This window comes from Archocentrus centrarchus, chromosome 21 (assembly GCF_007364275.1).
Source record: "Archocentrus centrarchus isolate MPI-CPG fArcCen1 chromosome 21, fArcCen1, whole genome shotgun sequence".
Classification (NCBI taxonomy): domain Eukaryota; kingdom Metazoa; phylum Chordata; class Actinopteri; order Cichliformes; family Cichlidae; genus Archocentrus; species Archocentrus centrarchus.
In genome coordinates, this window is record NC_044366.1 from 12,887,923 (window position 1) to 12,905,722 (window position 17,800).

Sequence of the window (17,800 nt, forward strand, 5' to 3'; positions counted from 1 at the left end):
ACTGCTTGTAACCTCAGCTTTAAAGCAGACGACACTGGAGAGCAGCGGTTTAGTTTGTTTATTCAAACAAATGTAATCACTTTTTTCTTTAAGAAAAATAGATGGGGAATCAATACCTTTACAAATCCAATCTATTGACATTTGTACATATAAATAAGCAGGTTTAAGTGCACCGTCTCATATAAACATTACATCAAAAAGGTATTAAACAGATCTGAAAGGTTCATACATAACCAATGTGAAATACTACATAAAGAAATACACAATCATTGGATAAACCAACTTAAAAAATAAACTTTCAAGCAAGCTGGTACTGTATTACTTACATTGTGTCTTTCTACAGTGTGAACACTGCTTCAGTCTTGGCACTAGATTGTGAATAATGCATACGCTGTACAGAACGTTTGACAGTATGAAGGCAGATTTACATTGTTTCAAACGTTTTGGCCATGGCCTTAATGAGTACACAATTGTTGCCAGACCACAACAAAAGAAGACTTAAAGGCAACCCCAGTCCTTCCTGATTGCTGCCCACAGACTTTCTTAGTTTAAAATCTGCATTTATGATGGGGGTTTGGAGGATTTCTTCAGAAAACAGATTTTACAGTGTACAAAGGCTGAAGGAGGATCCAGCTATCTGACAGCCACCTTTACTGTCATATCTAATAGGCTCTCACATGCTCTACAATACCCCAAACTAAGTGGTCCATCCCTCATATGGAAGACTACAGGGCATTACATGTTATTTACACATTGCAATACACACTTCCAATGATGGCCTGTATGTTGTAGTAATTCTCTAAAGACTCACAAGTTTGCAAGCCATGAACATCAAAGCAGAGTGGACGGGTCCATCATTCAGATTCACTGTACCTGTCAATTAGTGTACTTCCCAAATTGGGATAGATTTCAATAATACATAATATGGCCTTAGCCATGGGCCATATTATGTATTATGAAGTATTACCAAAAAAAACAAAAAAACAAACCAGATCATCAATAACATGGTAGCTCCTCCGGCTCACGATTCGAATGTCATGGGTTACTGCCAGTTAAACAACAAATGTGACCTTGAGTGCAATGTGGGTGAAGACCCATTAGGTGACCATTGTGTGCAAGTGTGATTGAATTCTCACAAATACAGCAAGAGGAGCAGCAATTCTTGTGAATTGTGGAAGGGTGGATCAATGACAGATTCCATAAATGCCAAAAGCTCACTGATTCTTGGCCGGATGAGCTAATAAATTTATACAGTATGAAAGAAAAAAAAAAATGTACAAATGTCTGTGTATCAAGTTCTATTGCTTTGTATGATTGTGTGTGAGAGAGATTAATATGGGAAAAATTTAGCATCAATCATTGTAAAACACACAAAAAAAAGGCATTTTAAATTGGAATGGCTGTGGAACAATGACCTTATAACAGGAATAGTGTGTTTGCAATTTTGTTTTTTATACAGTTAACTCAGTATTCTTACAAAATCACTGTTCAACCTCTAGAGCAGCTACAGTGGTATGCAAAAGTTTTCCTTTATAAAGCATTGGTTGTTCAGATCAGCAATTTCAGTGAAATTGCTGATCTGAAAAACCAATTATTTATAAAGGAAAATCATTAAAATTATCAGTGGTGCCCAAATATTTGCATACCACTGTATGTTGAGCCATGTTTGGTTCTTTAGGTCCAGGACATTGTTCAGACTCACAACAGAGAAGTTTAACCAATACTTTTGAAACAGGTGAATAAACACTGTATATAAATTTCTCCCAGATTTGGTTTTGTATTGAAGACTGTTTGCATGGAAAACAATGTGCTCAAATCTAGTCAGATGTCATAATCATTCCTTCAAAACTAAAATATGAAATATTTTCCACACCCCCTTTGTATTAAGCACTGTCAGTGATTATTAAGAAAGAGTTTTAGTGTTTTCATAAAGGCCTCTCCTGAGCCAGGTAAAGAAAACAGTTTGTATTATTGTTACCTTACACTACAAAGCACTATATAAATTGTGATCTGGCGCTTGAATTGAATTGGAACAGCCATTCCAGTTACAGCTCCTCTTTGTACTCCCCTAAATATTAACCTGAAAATAAGGATGAAAAATAAATTACTGATTGTTTGAGGTTAAAATGGGTTAGAAACATTAGTTTGATATAGGTTTTGGAAAACTGAATCAAGCAAACTTACTTTCATCATCTGAATCAAAGCCAAAAAGTGTAGAGCAGGTGTTGAGGGCTTGGTGTTTCTGTAATTCCTCCTGGCTACTGTAAGAGGAAAGACATTTGTCACAGCGATGTCTGATCTTCTGCTCGGGGACCACATACTCCACCTGCTGCTCCTTTTCTGGGTCTGGGTCTTTCTTTTTCTTATGGCTCCAATAAACTATTTTCTTGGGAGCATCATCAATGGACCTCCTCTTGCGCATTGAAAGCACAGATTCATCCAGGTAGGTGGATGGAGGTGGCCGAATGAAGGGTGCCTTGACAAAAGTTGCGTAGGATGGATCTTCGGGCTTGAAGGTTTTGTGCTCAGCGATGTGCGGCTCTGAAATATTCTGCTGGACTCCCTCAGACAAAGTAGAAATATCCTCGAGATCTTTGACATTTAAGGGGTCCATCTCGATGACTGGTCTTTTCCGACACCTTTTGGCGGAAGTTGCTGAAGCAGCATTAGCGTGGGAAATGGTCATAAATCCCTCTGACACATTTCTTTTCACATCTTCATATCCATTGATGGTTGGTTTGGTCTCATGGGTGTGCTGATGCGTGACTGTTTTCTCTGAACAGTTATCAGATTCAAAAAGATTATTGTTTAGGGTATTTATTCCACAAGTTTCACTATCGGTTTTGTTGATTAGCGTGAGATCCTCAACATGAGAGGCCTCACCATCACGAGTGGGACTCTCCTGCTGCTTTTTACTCTGCAGCCATATCTCCTCGACCTTCACTCTTTGCTTCCAAGGAGCCTCAGCGCTTTCCTTTATCGGTTTGCTGGGTCCCAATTCTAACTCCTCTTTCTGAGGAGCTGGGACGTAGTGCCTCCATTCGTGGTCATAAAGACCCTGATAACTTGAGAAAAGCTTCTCACATTCTGTGAATGGGCACTGAGGTCTGAAGGGTTGGTGGGTATTGACATGGTCCTTTAATTCCTGCTGTGTTGCGAAGCGCTGTTTACAATCTAGATGGTAGCAGAAGTGCGGGAGATGAGTATTGTGGAGCTTCATGTGGTCTTTATAATGCTGAAGAAACTGTATCTGCCTGTTGAGAAAGCACAATGTGTAAAATCTGTTAAATCAACTTCCTAAAGCTTCAAACCTTTTAACTGTACATGTATACAATTCTTTTAATGCTAGTTAGCGCTTTAAAATGAGTTACAAGGTCCTGCCTGCCAAACTCCCCATTACATCTGCAGTTATTTAAAGCACTCTTACCTGAAGCAGAGGGTGCACTTGTGCTTGGCCCAAACAAAAGTCTTCTCTAGCACCTTGTCTTCAGTAATATGGCATTTGATAGCATGCTTTGTGAGTGTGTTGGTCATCCTTAAGAATACTCTATCACAGGACTCAGATGGGCACAAGTGATATGTGATGTCCGTGCCACAACCATTTTCTCCTGCAGGTGTCTCCTGTCCCTCTTCTTCAATCACAGTTGGATTACTTACAATCACCAGGCTGTCTCTAATGGCTACCTGCTCATCCTTGAAGTCTATCTGTTTGAATATATTTGTGTTTGGTTTTTTGCATTTTTTGTGAAGCACAGACGTCTTCTTGATGAGGGTGCGGAGGTTCCTGATGATTCGTTCTTCCCTCTTGAGGTGTGACACTCTAGTTTTGCTTCCAGGTTTCTGTCCAAGAGTTTCTTCCTCAGAAACAGAAGTCCGTTTTTTATCCCAAGGCTTGCACTTATTTCCTACATTGTCTATTAGTCCATTAGCAGCTTGAGTATTCTCAGTGGATAGCTCCTTATCGGAGGATTTTTGCTTGTACATTGTATCAATATGGTCAAGAATGTGCTTTTTGGCAAAAGGAAGCTGTTTGAAACGCTTTCCGCAGAGAATGCATCTTAGTTTTCTACTTTTGAGGTGTGAGAGTGCGTGCCTCATAACATTCAAGCCTTTGTAGTCTTTGCGACAGAATATGCAGTAGTGCGACAAATGTGAATACTGTTGAGTACGGAGTGCCCTGTCCTTCCATGTTCTCTTAACTTTTACCTGAAAAAGACACAAATGAAATCAGTGCTTGAAGCAGTAGAACAAAAAGTCATGTAGTGTCAATGCACACAAAACTGTACTTCTCTGGAAGCGTATATGTGAAATCAAATGCAATCTAACATGAAGAAAAGAACATATAGTTTGTATACATCTGCCTAGTAATAACTGGCTTGCATAACAAACCTCCTTAAATAAACTGCTGCACCTCTTTCCCATTATCCTAGCAAAAAATAAAGAAATAAGGGATGCCTCAAGACTTGCACAGTACTGTATCTGTACTTGTACACAAATAACTTACCTCACTGTTTGCTGACTCTGTTTCAAATGATGGATGGGGCTCCTCTTCAGTGCTGCCATTAAGGTCCTCACATGCTGTAGATTCTGGAGGTTGAGGATTTTCACTGTCAGGTGACTTGGAATTCAGGGAGTAACTGTGAAAGAGTTCTATTGGACAATCCAATAACTCTAATAGTGGGCCGTCACACTCAGGATCAGCTTCATTAGTATCAACAGCAGCTTGACCTTCACAAAGCTTGGCTTCCAACTGTGTTTGGGATTCCTCTTGGGTACTTTCCCTTAAAGTGTTACAAAAATCCAGGCCATTATGTTCCCCATTTTCTTTCTTCATGTCCTCCATCTTCTCGAGATGATGCAATCTCTGTTCACCTTTGATTTCAAAAGCCAAGTCATGATGTTCTCCATTCTCTTTAAAGTCTGTCATCTGCTCAATTTCATTTTCTTTCAGATCACTCATCTGTTCAAGTTTGTTTTTTTGCAGATCATTCTTAATTTCACAAACCAAATCAGAATGTTTTCCATTTTCATTTTGACAATCATTCAAGAGCCCAAGCTGGTTCTCTTTCTGTTCACTCATTTTCAGTTCACTGTTCACGTGAGGCATATCCTGCTCTTTGTCTTCTGTATCCATTTTTTTCTCAAATCCAGACTCCTCCTTGGTAAGGGATATTTCATTATCAGGGTAAGAGACTTCCAGTTTTGATAAAGGCTTCCTTCCCCGTTTTCGCCCTCTAACTTTGACCTTTTTCTCTTTAACTGTCTGTACCAGCTCCAGTCTTGGAAGACCTTGCAACCACCTTTTCTTTTGACCTTTTCTTTTCAAAATCTGGCTCTTAACACATCTAGACAAGTATTCCCTATTGCGATTTAGAGGGAGCTTTACTGAAGAATTTTCTTTGTTAGTGTGATTGCGTCTCAGTGAGTACACGGGCTTATTACCTAAAGAGGTTGATTTGAGGTTATATTTTATTTCTGGATCATCACCTATGTCAAACTCATCATCTGACCTAGAATTTTTTCTCCTTCGTAGCCTTTTCCTCCATTTCCTCCTCTTCAGAGAATCATTGTCTGGCGGTGCAACACACTTTGCAACCTCTCCATCTACTGTTTGATCTTCTGGAGGGTTCACAAATCCAGCTTCAGCGCAGTTACATGAAACAAAGTCTTGAGTGGATGACTCAGTTACACAGTTACTTTTTAACAGTTCTTCACTATATGCCTTCTCCTCTATCTTTTTCATCTCATCGAGAACAGCGGCCTTCACAACTTTATCATTCATCAACTCTAAACAGTGTGTTCTCAAGGTAAGGAGGTTCCAAAACTCGGGGTCAAAACAAAGGCGCTCCTTTAGCATCTGTGGGGGGGGGGGGGGGGGGGGGGGGGTTGCAAAAAAAAGAGTTGTACACAAGTCACAAAAGTTATAATTTTAAAATATAGCTTTGTATCAAATGAGGTTAAACATATATTTCTTCACCCTCTCTAACCTGAAGAATATGAAAGCGTACACAGGTCCGGACAGGGTTGTTGTGGGGATGCTGCTCCTGATCAGGATGCATGTAAAGCAGGCAGACAGTTCGGTATGCCTCCAGGCTTCGTTCCTGGCAAAAGACAAGCAGGGCACACGCTCGACAGATCTCCAGGTCATGGGGCAGCAGGAAAGCGATTGTCTTGCAAACGAGTGACCGGGTTACAGTGTCAGCCTGCATGTCACACAGCTGCAGGGCCCTGGCACAAAGCTCCACACAAACTTGAATTCCGTCGCTGCCCAGCTATTGAAAAGGAAAAAAAACAGAGCTGAATAAAATCAGATCAAATAAATACAAGAATCAAATCAAAACGAAGCAAATCATTAAACTGTTGACTGCACATGTCTGCACCACTTGCTTTTTTAAACTGCTCAAACAAAAAAACTAACATTTGACAGCATTGTAAACATGTCTTTAAATATATGCTTTAAACAGAGTACAGAAACTGTTAACATTTGACAGAGCACTAAAACATGATGCTGTGATGGAATCTCACCTCTGTAGTGACCAGTTTTATGAAGGGGAAGATGGCTCGGACATTGGTAGCAGAGGAAGCGAGCTGCAAGCACTCAGGTAGGAAGCCCTGTCTGGAGGGATGGGCCCTAAGATACAGTCTGCTCCAGATAAACACCAGGTCCCTGCAAAAAGTCAAATACATCTACTTCAGGTATGATTTTAATCAGGTGCCAACTATGATATTAAATAAATAGATTCTATAGTCAATAACCCCCCCCCCCCCAAATTTTTGAAATTTATACAATTATTTATACCTGTTGTAGTGGCACACAACAAAATCAAGATCAAGTGCCCCTTGTTTAATTTAATAATAATTGAGATATACTTCTCATATAGTGTAAATAATATGACCTTGTGGCCATCTAAGGACAGAAACGATTATGTCAAAGGAACTCTCTTAAGACTTCTACAATAGATGTTGTGAGGCAAGAAAAAGGTTTAAAAAAAAAATTTAAGCTTTTATTTTCTTTCCCCACAAGCACAATGGAGCATTTTAGTATGGAAGCTTGTTTCCACCACTGAAAACTTTTTTATTTATTTATTTATTTTTTTTTGGCTATCCATAACTCAAAATTTTGACTAATTACGAGTTGCAAAGCTCTGAGAAAGAGGTCATTTCCCTGTTACCTGGAAGCAGATGACACCATGAAATCAATGTTTTCATGTTGAACTGTTGGACAGCTGATGCTTTCAACCTCCTCCTTCCAGGTAACAAGGAAATGACATACCTTCACCGAGGTTCCTGATTGGCAGAGCCAACTTATTATCTTATTAACTCAAAATTTCGAATTACTTAACTCAAAATTTACAGTTATTGGATGGCAATTTATTAATTTTTTTAGTGGCAGAAACAAGCTTCCATATTTTAGTGCCAGACACAAGGAGACAGGTCAAAATTAATGGAAGAATAAATGCAACCAAATGCATAATAAAAGGGCCCTGGAAAAAAAAAAAAAAAAAGCGTGTAGCAACCTGCACAAGAGACCTTAAGCATACAGTCACGACAACTAGCATGGTTTTATTACAAGTTTGATTGTCCCTAAATGTAAAAGCAATCTGAGACGTGATGGCAGTTCACAAATGCTACCCATCCAGTCTGACAGATCATGGCAGGATCTGCAAAAAGGAATGGGATAAACTACTGAAATTTGGGAATGATAAGCCCTGAATATTTTCAGAATCCACAGTACAATAAGGTCATACTTACCAGATGTAATACATGTCTCCATTGTGTAGCTGCTGGGTAAGGAAGGCTTTACACAGTGATAACAAAAGCTCATCTTTTTCAACGCTCTCTGTGTTACAGATTATTTCCACTGCATCACGGCCATCTATCTCTGCCATCTGAGTAAGAGAAAGAAGAGAAAGTACAGTTTTCTGAAATGTATTACAGTCAATGTATGGCATACAAAAACCCATACCATTTTTATTTAAATTGGTAGCTCTCATACACTATACTACTATATTATACTAACTACTATACTATAGCTTTAACTCCTTTTTTTGGTTGATTTATACATAGGTTTTTTTTTGTTTGTTTTTTTTTTACACATAGTAGCCCAACAAAAAAGAAAGACTACACAATGAATTTTCTCAGTTTCTTTTGCATCTACGTCCATTATCAGAACTTCCTGCCACTAACGCTTTCCAGTTTGCTTTCATCTCTCACCTCTTTGTAAAGGTTTTCATGCAGTGAGGCTTTGTAAAGGCAGGTCAAGTAGGCCTGATGGAAGTACAGATGCTTTCCAGCCTCACGATTTTCCAGGCAGCTTTTAGCGAGGGCCATTGCCTCCTGCATTCGTTCACAGGCCTGCAGATATCGTACTCGCAGCTCCAAGAACACTGGCAATTCTGAGCTCAAGTAGTCCTCAACTGTATAGAAGGGAATTTCATGTGTTAATGTAAATGTCACAGGATGGGGATTATTATAAATTACCTGGAAAAATAAAGATGTCACACAAATTATTTGTGCCACTTCAAAAAAACAATTCCTATCCACTACAAGACAAAGGGGCACATCACAGGCAAAAATTGCCAAAAACATCATCTGTCTTTCACCACCTTTTCACCTGTTCCTCAGCAACCAGATGCCACACGTTGACGTATAATTTTCTGACTGATGTGGTGCATTTTTCCACCAATAGGAAAGGGAATGTCGTGAAATCTGTTTGTTGGGGAGACAGTGTATCATTTCCTATATGTCACATTATTATAAGCCTACCCTCATTTGGTGACAAATCTTCCTCCTTTAGGATTCCCTGTAACACTGGATTTTCCCATGGGCCTCCTGTTTTAATAATCTGTTTCACATGCTGAAGGTAGATGTTCCTGTGCCTCAAGAGGCGAGTGTGGCAAACCTGCAAAGAAGATATTCATTCAAAATCTTAGAGCTAAAGCAGCAAGCAGAGGCAATCGCCATTTTCAATCATAAAACATTGGTGTGACACCAAAGTGGCAGGCGTTTTGAGACAGGCATTGTTACCTTCAGTTTAAAACTTAGCATAGCTTGTTAATGCAAGTGTATTGTGTGAATAAGAAAAATATGAATTGACAGCAGGTCCGTTTTAAATCACCTGAAAAGAATCGAGAATGTCTTTTAAAGGCTCTTCCACAAATTCTTCCTTGCTGAAAAACAGCATCAGTTCGAAGAAGCTCCTGCAAGACGATGACAGGGACACCAGAAAAATGAAACATTTCACAGCAAGTGAGACAACCACCAGAACATCAGTTCCATACAAGCGCTACTGTTAAAGGAAAAATAATCAACTCAATGCTGTGCTTCTCGTTAACAAATTATTCAAGTAACAATATTACGTTCAGTGGGTTTCAAAGACCGGCAGCAAATACAACACCACTACTGCTTTTATGTACTGGATCAAAACTGTACGCTCCAGCTCCTCTCAGCGTGTAAAGGAGTGTTCCATGGTCTTTATGGTGTATGGCTCATCTCTAAACCATAGCCTTTAAATTTTATCTGAAAACATCAACAAACACTGATTTACAGCATACTGGAAATACTGTACACTCAAACACTGTTTTTTCACATTAACTGTCTCTCAGTTTTGGTTTAGTAATAAAATTTTTATGTCATATGTCTGCAATGCAATTCAGGATTTTCCAACCAAAGAGTACTTTACATGCATCGGCTATTCAAATAAAATGGACTACAAACACAGACTCACAATAAAAACAATACAAGACAGATTTCATGCATGGGACACTCACAGCAGTTCAGTATGCTGGTTCAAAACTCTAGCTTTCATGTAATAAAGTACTTACAAGGCCAGACTGCTGAGAACATACTGGATGTGCTGACAGTCATCTGGGAAGGCAGCAGTGGCTTTGGTGAAATTACAGAGAGCGGTCCGCAGCACCTTCAGCTGTGGGAGAGGAACTTGCCATTGCCCTGTGTACTCCTCAACAAGCTGTCCAGGAAAGAAACAGAAATGTGAAACACAGTCAGTCTTGTGAATGATTACTAAAAGCTACAACTAAAAGCAATTACTAGGAGCAATTTTAACAAAGGAAAAGAAAATGGTTTCAGGCTCGGTTTATCATCATCACATTGCCTGTTATTACTGCCTCCTAGTTAAATTCAGAATTCATTTCAAAATGTTATCCATCGCACATCAAGCACGATTTGCAACAGAAAAGCGGATTACACCACCAAAGTTAAAACAAGTAATATACAGAAAATGGTGACTTATGGAGCTATGAAATGGTGGAATTTGTTACTAGTCTTTTATTGTTATAGAGATTGTTTCTTTTTGGTGTCCTCTAATATGGTAGTTTTCATGTTCTCTCTATAGAACTCAATGCTATAGGATTTAACAAATTTATTAGACCATAATATAAGGTTTATGTCACAGCTGCCCTAAATTAACATATTGATTTGTGTTTCTGTAATGGATAATTTACAAGTATGGCCAAGCTCTTTAATCAAATTGATATTTTTAATGATATTTTATAATCATTGTTGTTATCCAAGATTTTTCAAATGTACTGTTTTATGAAAAAAAAAAATTGTAAAGTACAGTATGTTTTTTTAATAAGATGCCAAATTACTTGCATTCCTAAACAAAAAAAAAATAGTTTTAGTGGCTGAATGTTACGCTTGATTAATTTCTGACTTCTCAGAGAAGTCCAGTATGCTGGCTTAAAATTGGGTATCAAACTTAAATTTAGTTTACTTACCTAATGAATAACTAAACATTACTTTTAAACAAGTTTTTGACAGATTTCTAAAATATTTGTGTTTTTTTGTTTTTATAACAATTAAACGTGGAGAGCTACTTGCTGTGATGACCCCTTGTAGCAAGGGAGCAGCCAAAAGTAGCTAGCATCTGTATAAGAAGAACCTGCTAGTTTTATTGTTTATGTCTTGTGGATGTCGTATTGAGTGTGAAAGAACCCCTAGGAAAATAGCCAATGCTGAGGCTTATGTTAATGGGGCTCCTGATTAACAAACAAACAAACACATGAGGCTTTGCACAGCCTGGCTACTGCTTATATAGAAGAACTGCTGAGACTCATTCCAGCAGTCAGTCTCCTCAATCATCCAATCGAAAACCTTTTAACTTGAAATTCCTTTTTCAAGTCCACAAGCAATCACTCTTTTGAGGTTGTAGTGTTAAAATTTTAAACAGCCTTCCTCACTTCAACAGATCAGCTGAATCTGAAGTTTACTTAGAAACACCGTTTCAAGTTAGTCATTTCAAGTGTATTCGCTACTTTAGTTTTTCGTTTGTTTGACCTGGTCATGCGCTTCTTAATTTCAGTTATATTTCACACACCTTTGTATGAACGCCATGGGGTACCTCCAGTATACTTGTAAACCTGCATTCATTTGTTTTACACAGGATTTTTTTTTCCTTTTTTTTTTTATCCCAAACGTGGATAACTTCTGTAACTATGTGTTTTTAAAAGTGCCAAAATAATAAAGTTACTCAACTTTAATATAGTGTTAACTGCTACTAGTGCAACTTCAGATTAAGTTACCTAATTCCAACACCATGCTCTAGGCTAGGGAAAAACATTCGATTATTGTGGACAATGAAATAATTCAGCAGGAATTTGCTAATCAGCTATGTTATTTCTTGACATCGAGGGTGCCTTGTATTGTTAAAGACAATACGTTCCTGCATTCGCTTAAAAACAACATACTATTTGTGAGCATGTACGTTTTTTGTATCTTTATCAATGCATGTCGACGGTAAGCACTAAGAGCAGAACCTGCTGCATTTCCCTCGCTATTCAAACCTTGGTAAACCCCATAACGTTAATTAGCTTAGCTTTACTATCTAGCTATAAAGCTAATGTCAAACAAAAAAACAAACACTACTCCAAAATTTAGTTAGACAACCAAAAGTCGAGTTCGTACCAGTTAAACTCCAGGTAACACATTCTGAAGTGTTTCTGATGTGCTATACCGCCGCCTTAGACACATATAACTGCATTAAGAGAGCTGCTCTGGAGGATAGCATTAGCTATCAAAGCTAGCATCGTAGCGATAAACAAACACCGACTCCGTAAATCACCGGATATAGATTCATCCGACATACCTCACAGAACTCAGAGCAGTACTCTTTGCTCTTCAGTGACGATTCTTCGCTGCAGTGTTTAGCACACAACGTGTCCAGAGCTAATTCAAGCCCGTCTGTTTCCAAATCACTTTCGTTGTCCGCCATACTGTCTGCTGTATCCAGCGCATACTCAAAGTTGCCAGGTTGGTAAGAAAGCGTCCTCCGATTCTTCACGGCAGGACACTAACTACTTGGCAACCGCGCAATTATACGTGAAAGCGTGTAAATTACGTTCCTTTTACGGCTGTTGCCAATATGAAACGGTATGAAAGATCGTACCCACTATGTCTTTAAATAATAGTTATTCAGCTGGAATAGGGGAACTAGCGTTAATCAGTATTTCTTGATATGTTACATGACAGACTCAATCAAATACAAAGAGTGGTCTGTGGCTTAAATAATATTATAATAATTACTCCAGTTTATGGCAGGTTTTTTGTATTTTTCAGATCTAATCTTTAGAATGCTGCATCATCAGAAAATGAGTTTTTACAGCTTGTTAAGTGAGTCTTTAATTAGAGAGTGGAACTGGAGTAAAAATTCATAATGAAGAAAGAATGATACCTGTTACCTAAATAGGAAGACTGCAAAACAGGACTTAGCCCTACTGCACAGTTGTAGATAGGTAGGTAGGTAGATTTTAGTTCTTGTGGCTGCTCCCTTTAAGGGTCACCACAGCAGATCATATGCCACCATCTCAGCCTATCCCTAGCACCCTTGTCTGTCACACCAACCCTCTGCATGTACTCCTTCACTACATCCATATATCTTATCTGTAGTCTTCCTCTTTTCCTTCTGCCTGGCAGCTTTATTTTCAACAACCTTTGTCCAATATAGCCACTATCCCTCTTCTGCACATGTCCAACCCATGTCTGCCTTGCCTCTCTAACTATGTCTCCAAACCACTCAACCTGAGCTATGTCTTTGATAGTCTCATTTCGAATCCTGCCCATCCCAATGAAAATCTTAACATCTTCAGCTGTGCCACCTCCAGCTCAGCCTCCTGTCTTTTTTGTCAGTGCCACCGTATCCAAACCATACTCATAGTGCCGGTCCTAAGCCCAGATAAATGGGAATGGTTGCATCAGGAAGGGCATCCTGTGTAAAATCTTGTCCAAATCAAACATGCGGATCATAAAGAATGAGATTTTCATAGATAGGGAGATTTTTAATATGATTTGAACCAGTTTGAGTTTAGCACACCTGCTTTTTATTTAACATGCACAATACCACAGAGCTGAAAGTAAAATGGCTAAACTGAATTCAGCCTTTATTGGTAACATTAACATTAGAAAAAGAGCATAGGCGGGTTGTGCACAGAATGATCATATATAATCATTTTAGGAAAAATTTGATTTGGGGCATCCTTTACCCCTGAGAACATTTCTTTTAGGTTCCTATGGTAAGCTATAGGATGTAGAAACAGAGGGAATTTTGCTTTGTCTCTGCCTTATGCAGCACTGGTGTTCTCTGGGGAATAAAACACATGCTATGCTGCAGCTATAGTTACGAGACGGGCAGCAAGCTCTGTTTATAACCAGCAAATGTGGGCTTCATGTGTTTGTGAAAAGCACCTCAAATGCCTGTGGACATGCTATTGCAGCCTACATGTTTTATGTGGAAACTGGTGAAATAAACTGGAAATAAATAGGGCAAACCTGCTGAGACAGGTTCTATTCAAGAATAACACAGTAGTGACCGTGTGTTCTAGTGAATACAGTTGGCAGGACTCACGATTGGAAGGCACTGATGTTCTTCTGGGACACCCACTTGTACAGTATATCATAGGACATCTGGCACGAATTACAGCTTGACCAGCTCTCTCATTGAGTGAGTGTAGTTCCTCATTGATACATGCATCAGGGTATTTAAAAAAAGATAATCTGCTGTAATCATACCAGAACATAGGTGTATGGAATTTTACTACTGAGAATTGGTAGGATTTAAACAGGTTGGTCTCTATATTTTCTTCAACTTCTGAACATGGGCTTTATCATGACATGAACAGTGCTTTTGATAGTGGGGAAACAAAAAACGTGGACAAGAAAAATGTTCATGGTCACAAATTCTGCTAGAAGCAAACGCGTTTTCCACAAACATTTGACAGAGAGAGAACTTGCACATCAATGCATATTTCTAATTACTTTTATTTGTTTGACTGATGAGACTAAATGAGCAGTATTTTCAGATTCATGAATCTCTTTGCTGTAGCAGTGAAAGACAGTTATGTGCCTGATAACCAACAAGAACGTCTTTCTGCTAGCCACAAGGGGGCACCATCAAATCAAAATATAGAAAATATCGCTCTATTCACATTAAACAGTAAGCAGACTGATGTAATATAGCATAATAACATTAATTTACACATACAGCTTATCAATGGTATTCCTGCTACCATTTTTCCATACATACAGGGAATATGCTGATACATTCTCCTTAAACAATTACTTAACTCGTAGAAGAACAGGAACAAACTTTCAGCTGTGGACCATTTATTACTGATAATTTAGGCAGTGAAAGACAAAGGAAGAAATGGCAGATTGGTCATACTGTCAGAGATCTATATAAGTTTATGGATTCTCTTATATTATCTCATTGGTATACAGCACACCCTCACACTTGACTCATCCACATCCATCAACATATCATGTGCCCTCTTGAAACCAATAAAGAAATAGTAGTTCTATTCCAAGTATTTGAGTGGGAGTAATGTAATGAGGATTTCTCCACCGGTGACTCTCACATTCAATTAATCTAATGTTAGCTGTGGTGTGGGAGTGAAGCTAGATGGGGTGTTGGTTCCACTAAATAAATAATACATAAATACCTTAAGAAATGGCCAAAAGGTGTTTAAAAATCAATTTTAAAAAATGGCAGTGTTTTGTATAATTTGTAACCATAGACCTTCTAAAAAGTGTTAAAGATCAAGTTTATGTTGGTACCCCAGTATTTATTTATTTTTTTTAGAATGTATTATTTATGGTATGACTTAGCCCTAGATCTTAAAACATTTTCTTTATATAGACTACATTTTAAGCTGTTAATTGTAAACATTTAAAATATGGTATATTAAGGTCAGGCATTGAAAGCTTATGAAAGTTAGACCCATATCTCCCCATATCTTTTAAGGCTGTCAAATAACTGAAGTCAGTGCCAGTACCATTAACTTACAAGAAGCTCAAACCATCTATAAATGGAGATCTCATATTTGTTGGAATGTTTTGCAGGGCTAAATATATACTAGTTCTGCTAACAATCATTGCAACAGTCAGAAAAAAGTCACCCTTCATAACATCACGGCCACAAAAAGCGACAACTTGGTATGATGTGGTATTTTACACATGTTCAGTATTTAAGCCAGCTGCGTGGACTCGGCAGAAGGGAAGTCATTAGATGGAACAGACATAATGGTCAGCTATTTCAAGACCTTTAAATGGGGCTGATCACTAATGCTCAGAACTCAGGCCTCAAAAAGGTCAGTGATAGCACATTTTCTCAGTGTCCCTTTACGTACTCCAATTAACATCAATGAGGTCTCAGGCTGTTCTATAAATAGCAGGACTTGATTTTCAATTTGGAACTTTGCGGCAGCTCACTGTGGAGCTGGAGCCATTTAGGCTGTTGAAGTGGCTGATGAAGTTTCTTTTCCGATACCAATCCTTTTCCTCTTCAAAATTATTCTTTGTCAGACACAACGGGTCAGTCAGTCAGTCAGTTTTCTCTGACCTGAAGCCACTAGTTTTGTTTCCTCTCTTTTACATATATGTATATATATTTATATATAATCAATAGTACACAGGTTTGATCATGCATAACTAATCATCAGAGGTAATGACTGCACCTCACAAGTTTTTGGAAGGCTTTTTTGAAGTCTTCATTGAAGATGGTGTAGATGAGGGGGTTGATCAGAGAATTAAGGTAACCCAACCATGTAAGAAAGTCAGCCATTTCCCCCGAAGTACTGCAAGAACCGCAGGTATTGACAATCAATTCCTTGACAAAAAATGGCAACCAACAGATGACAAAGGCCCCTATTATCAACCCCAATGTGGATGCCGCTCTACGCTCGCGTGAGCCTGAGATCCGAGGTCCTTGGTAGAACTGGCTCCGACGTGATTCACTGCGTGACTCATGTCGGCGTGACTTGCACTTAAAAGCCTTTACAGAGACGCGGACCCGTTCACGTGGAGTTTCCTCAGTTGAGGGTTCAGAGAAAGACTTTTCTGGTGGGCTTACAGGCTCAGGACTTCGAGGCCCACCATCAACATCGCCATCTCCAGCAGGATAGGACGATGGGATCATGCTGCCATTGGTCATGCATGAATGACGGCTAGCCCGGCTAGCCTCCCTGCGCATATAGAGGGTCTGAGCAGCCAGATAGATTTTATAGTAGAGGATGAGGATGAGCAGCAGTGGAATATAAAATGCTCCGAGTGTGGAATAAAGGGTGAAGGCCATATGAGGATGGATGATGATGCACTCGTCTTCATGCTCTTCATTCCCACCGTAGTGTTGCCACAACAGAGGAGGGAGTGAAATGAGGATAGACAAGAGCCACACCACTGCCACCATTGCACCAGCCCTGGCCCCTGTGCGTTTGCGAGAGTATTCCACCGCATCAGTGATGGCCCGGTAACGGTCAATGGCAATTGCAGCAAGGTGCAGGATGGAGCATGTGCAACAGGTGACATCCACACTTAACCAGAAGGTACACACCACCTGACCCATGACCCAGCTCTTTTTCTGGATGTAGATGATACTGAAGGGCATGACCAGCACAGCCACCAGGAGGTCAGTCACTGCTAATGAGCAGATGAGGTAGTTGGCTGGGTGGTGCAACTTGCGAGTGACTGCAATAGCTGTTATCACCAGGCAGTTGAAGAATGTAGTGAGGATGGCCAGCACAGACAGAGTTATAGTAAGCAGGATTTCACTGGGGGGAAGTTCAGTGGTCTCCAGTGAGTCATTCCTGCTACCATTGCTTGTGGCAAACACCCCTTCAGTGTAATTGGGGAAATCCATTCTGCAAGCAAAAAGAGAAAATGAAGAGAGTGAGACATCAAAGGAGCTTAGGGAAATTGCATTTTACTAAATTCATTTTCCGAAAAGGCTGCACAAGTCTATTTTTTTTTTTGCCTGCATATATTAATTGTTATTAAGTGATCTGGCCACAATCTGTTATGGAGTTTTAAAAATGGCACTATTCTTCCACATCTTTCTTTTCTTTTGAACTATCAGAGTCAATTATCTGGCCTTTTGGACTTCATAAGTTAAAGATGTCAAATTAAATCAGTTTTCTTATAATTTAAAAAGCATGATTATAAAATTTGTGTTAGGGCCTGGAAACACTATGTGGCTGAATCTATCCAAATCCCTCCTTACACATACACTGTTTAAAAAAATTAAAGGAACTTTTCTTTTTTAATCAGAGTATAGCATCAAGTAAAATAAACTTCTGGTCAGGTAAGTATTGCAAAGGTTGTTAATCAGTTTCAGTTGCTTTGGTGTTAATGAAATTAACAGGTGTGCTAGAGGGGAAACGATGAGATATCCTCAAAAACAGGAAGGATTTTAGAGGTGGACGACACTGACATTTTTCCCTCCTCATCTTTTCTGACTGTTTTTTCACTAGTTTTGCATTTGGCTAGGGTCAGTGTCACTGCTGGTAGCATG

The 17,800-nt window shown here is 39.1% G+C and overlaps 2 protein-coding genes across 4 annotated transcripts in view; both read right to left on the reverse strand.

Moving 5' to 3' along the window:
- Nucleotides 1-50: 50 nt before the first annotated feature.
- Nucleotides 51-12,240, reverse strand: LOC115801176 (uncharacterized). Of its 3 annotated transcripts, XM_030758913.1 has the most exons (12): nucleotides 12,107-12,240; nucleotides 9,825-9,970; nucleotides 9,119-9,200; nucleotides 8,767-8,902; nucleotides 8,215-8,417; nucleotides 7,753-7,889; nucleotides 6,526-6,667; nucleotides 5,988-6,272; nucleotides 4,505-5,857; nucleotides 3,428-4,206; nucleotides 2,185-3,254; nucleotides 51-2,080 (listed from the first exon to the last, which is right to left on the reverse strand). In XM_030758913.1, the coding sequence occupies exons 1-12, from the start codon at nucleotides 12,230-12,232 to the stop codon at nucleotides 2,076-2,078; spliced, it is 4,464 nt and encodes a 1,487-aa protein (XP_030614773.1). In that variant the 5' UTR covers nucleotides 12,233-12,240; the 3' UTR covers nucleotides 51-2,075. The 3 variants fall into 3 exon arrangements, with proteins under 3 accessions (XP_030614773.1, XP_030614772.1, XP_030614774.1); XM_030758912.1 differs by lacking the exon at nucleotides 51-2,080 and having other exon boundaries at nucleotides 2,089-3,254; XM_030758914.1 differs by lacking the exons at nucleotides 51-2,080; nucleotides 12,107-12,240 and adding an exon at nucleotides 11,926-12,034 and having other exon boundaries at nucleotides 2,089-3,254.
- A 2,049-nt stretch (nucleotides 12,241-14,289) lies between these two features.
- Nucleotides 14,290-17,800, reverse strand: part of htr1fa (5-hydroxytryptamine (serotonin) receptor 1Fa) — a 28,922-nt gene continuing 25,411 nt past the window's right edge. The window contains exon 3 of the mRNA XM_030758531.1: nucleotides 14,290-17,150. Coding sequence (XP_030614391.1) covers nucleotides 15,950-17,149 — 1,200 coding nt within the window. The 5' untranslated portion in view covers nucleotide 17,150 and the 3' untranslated portion in view covers nucleotides 14,290-15,949. The remainder of the gene's footprint in view (nucleotides 17,151-17,800) is intronic.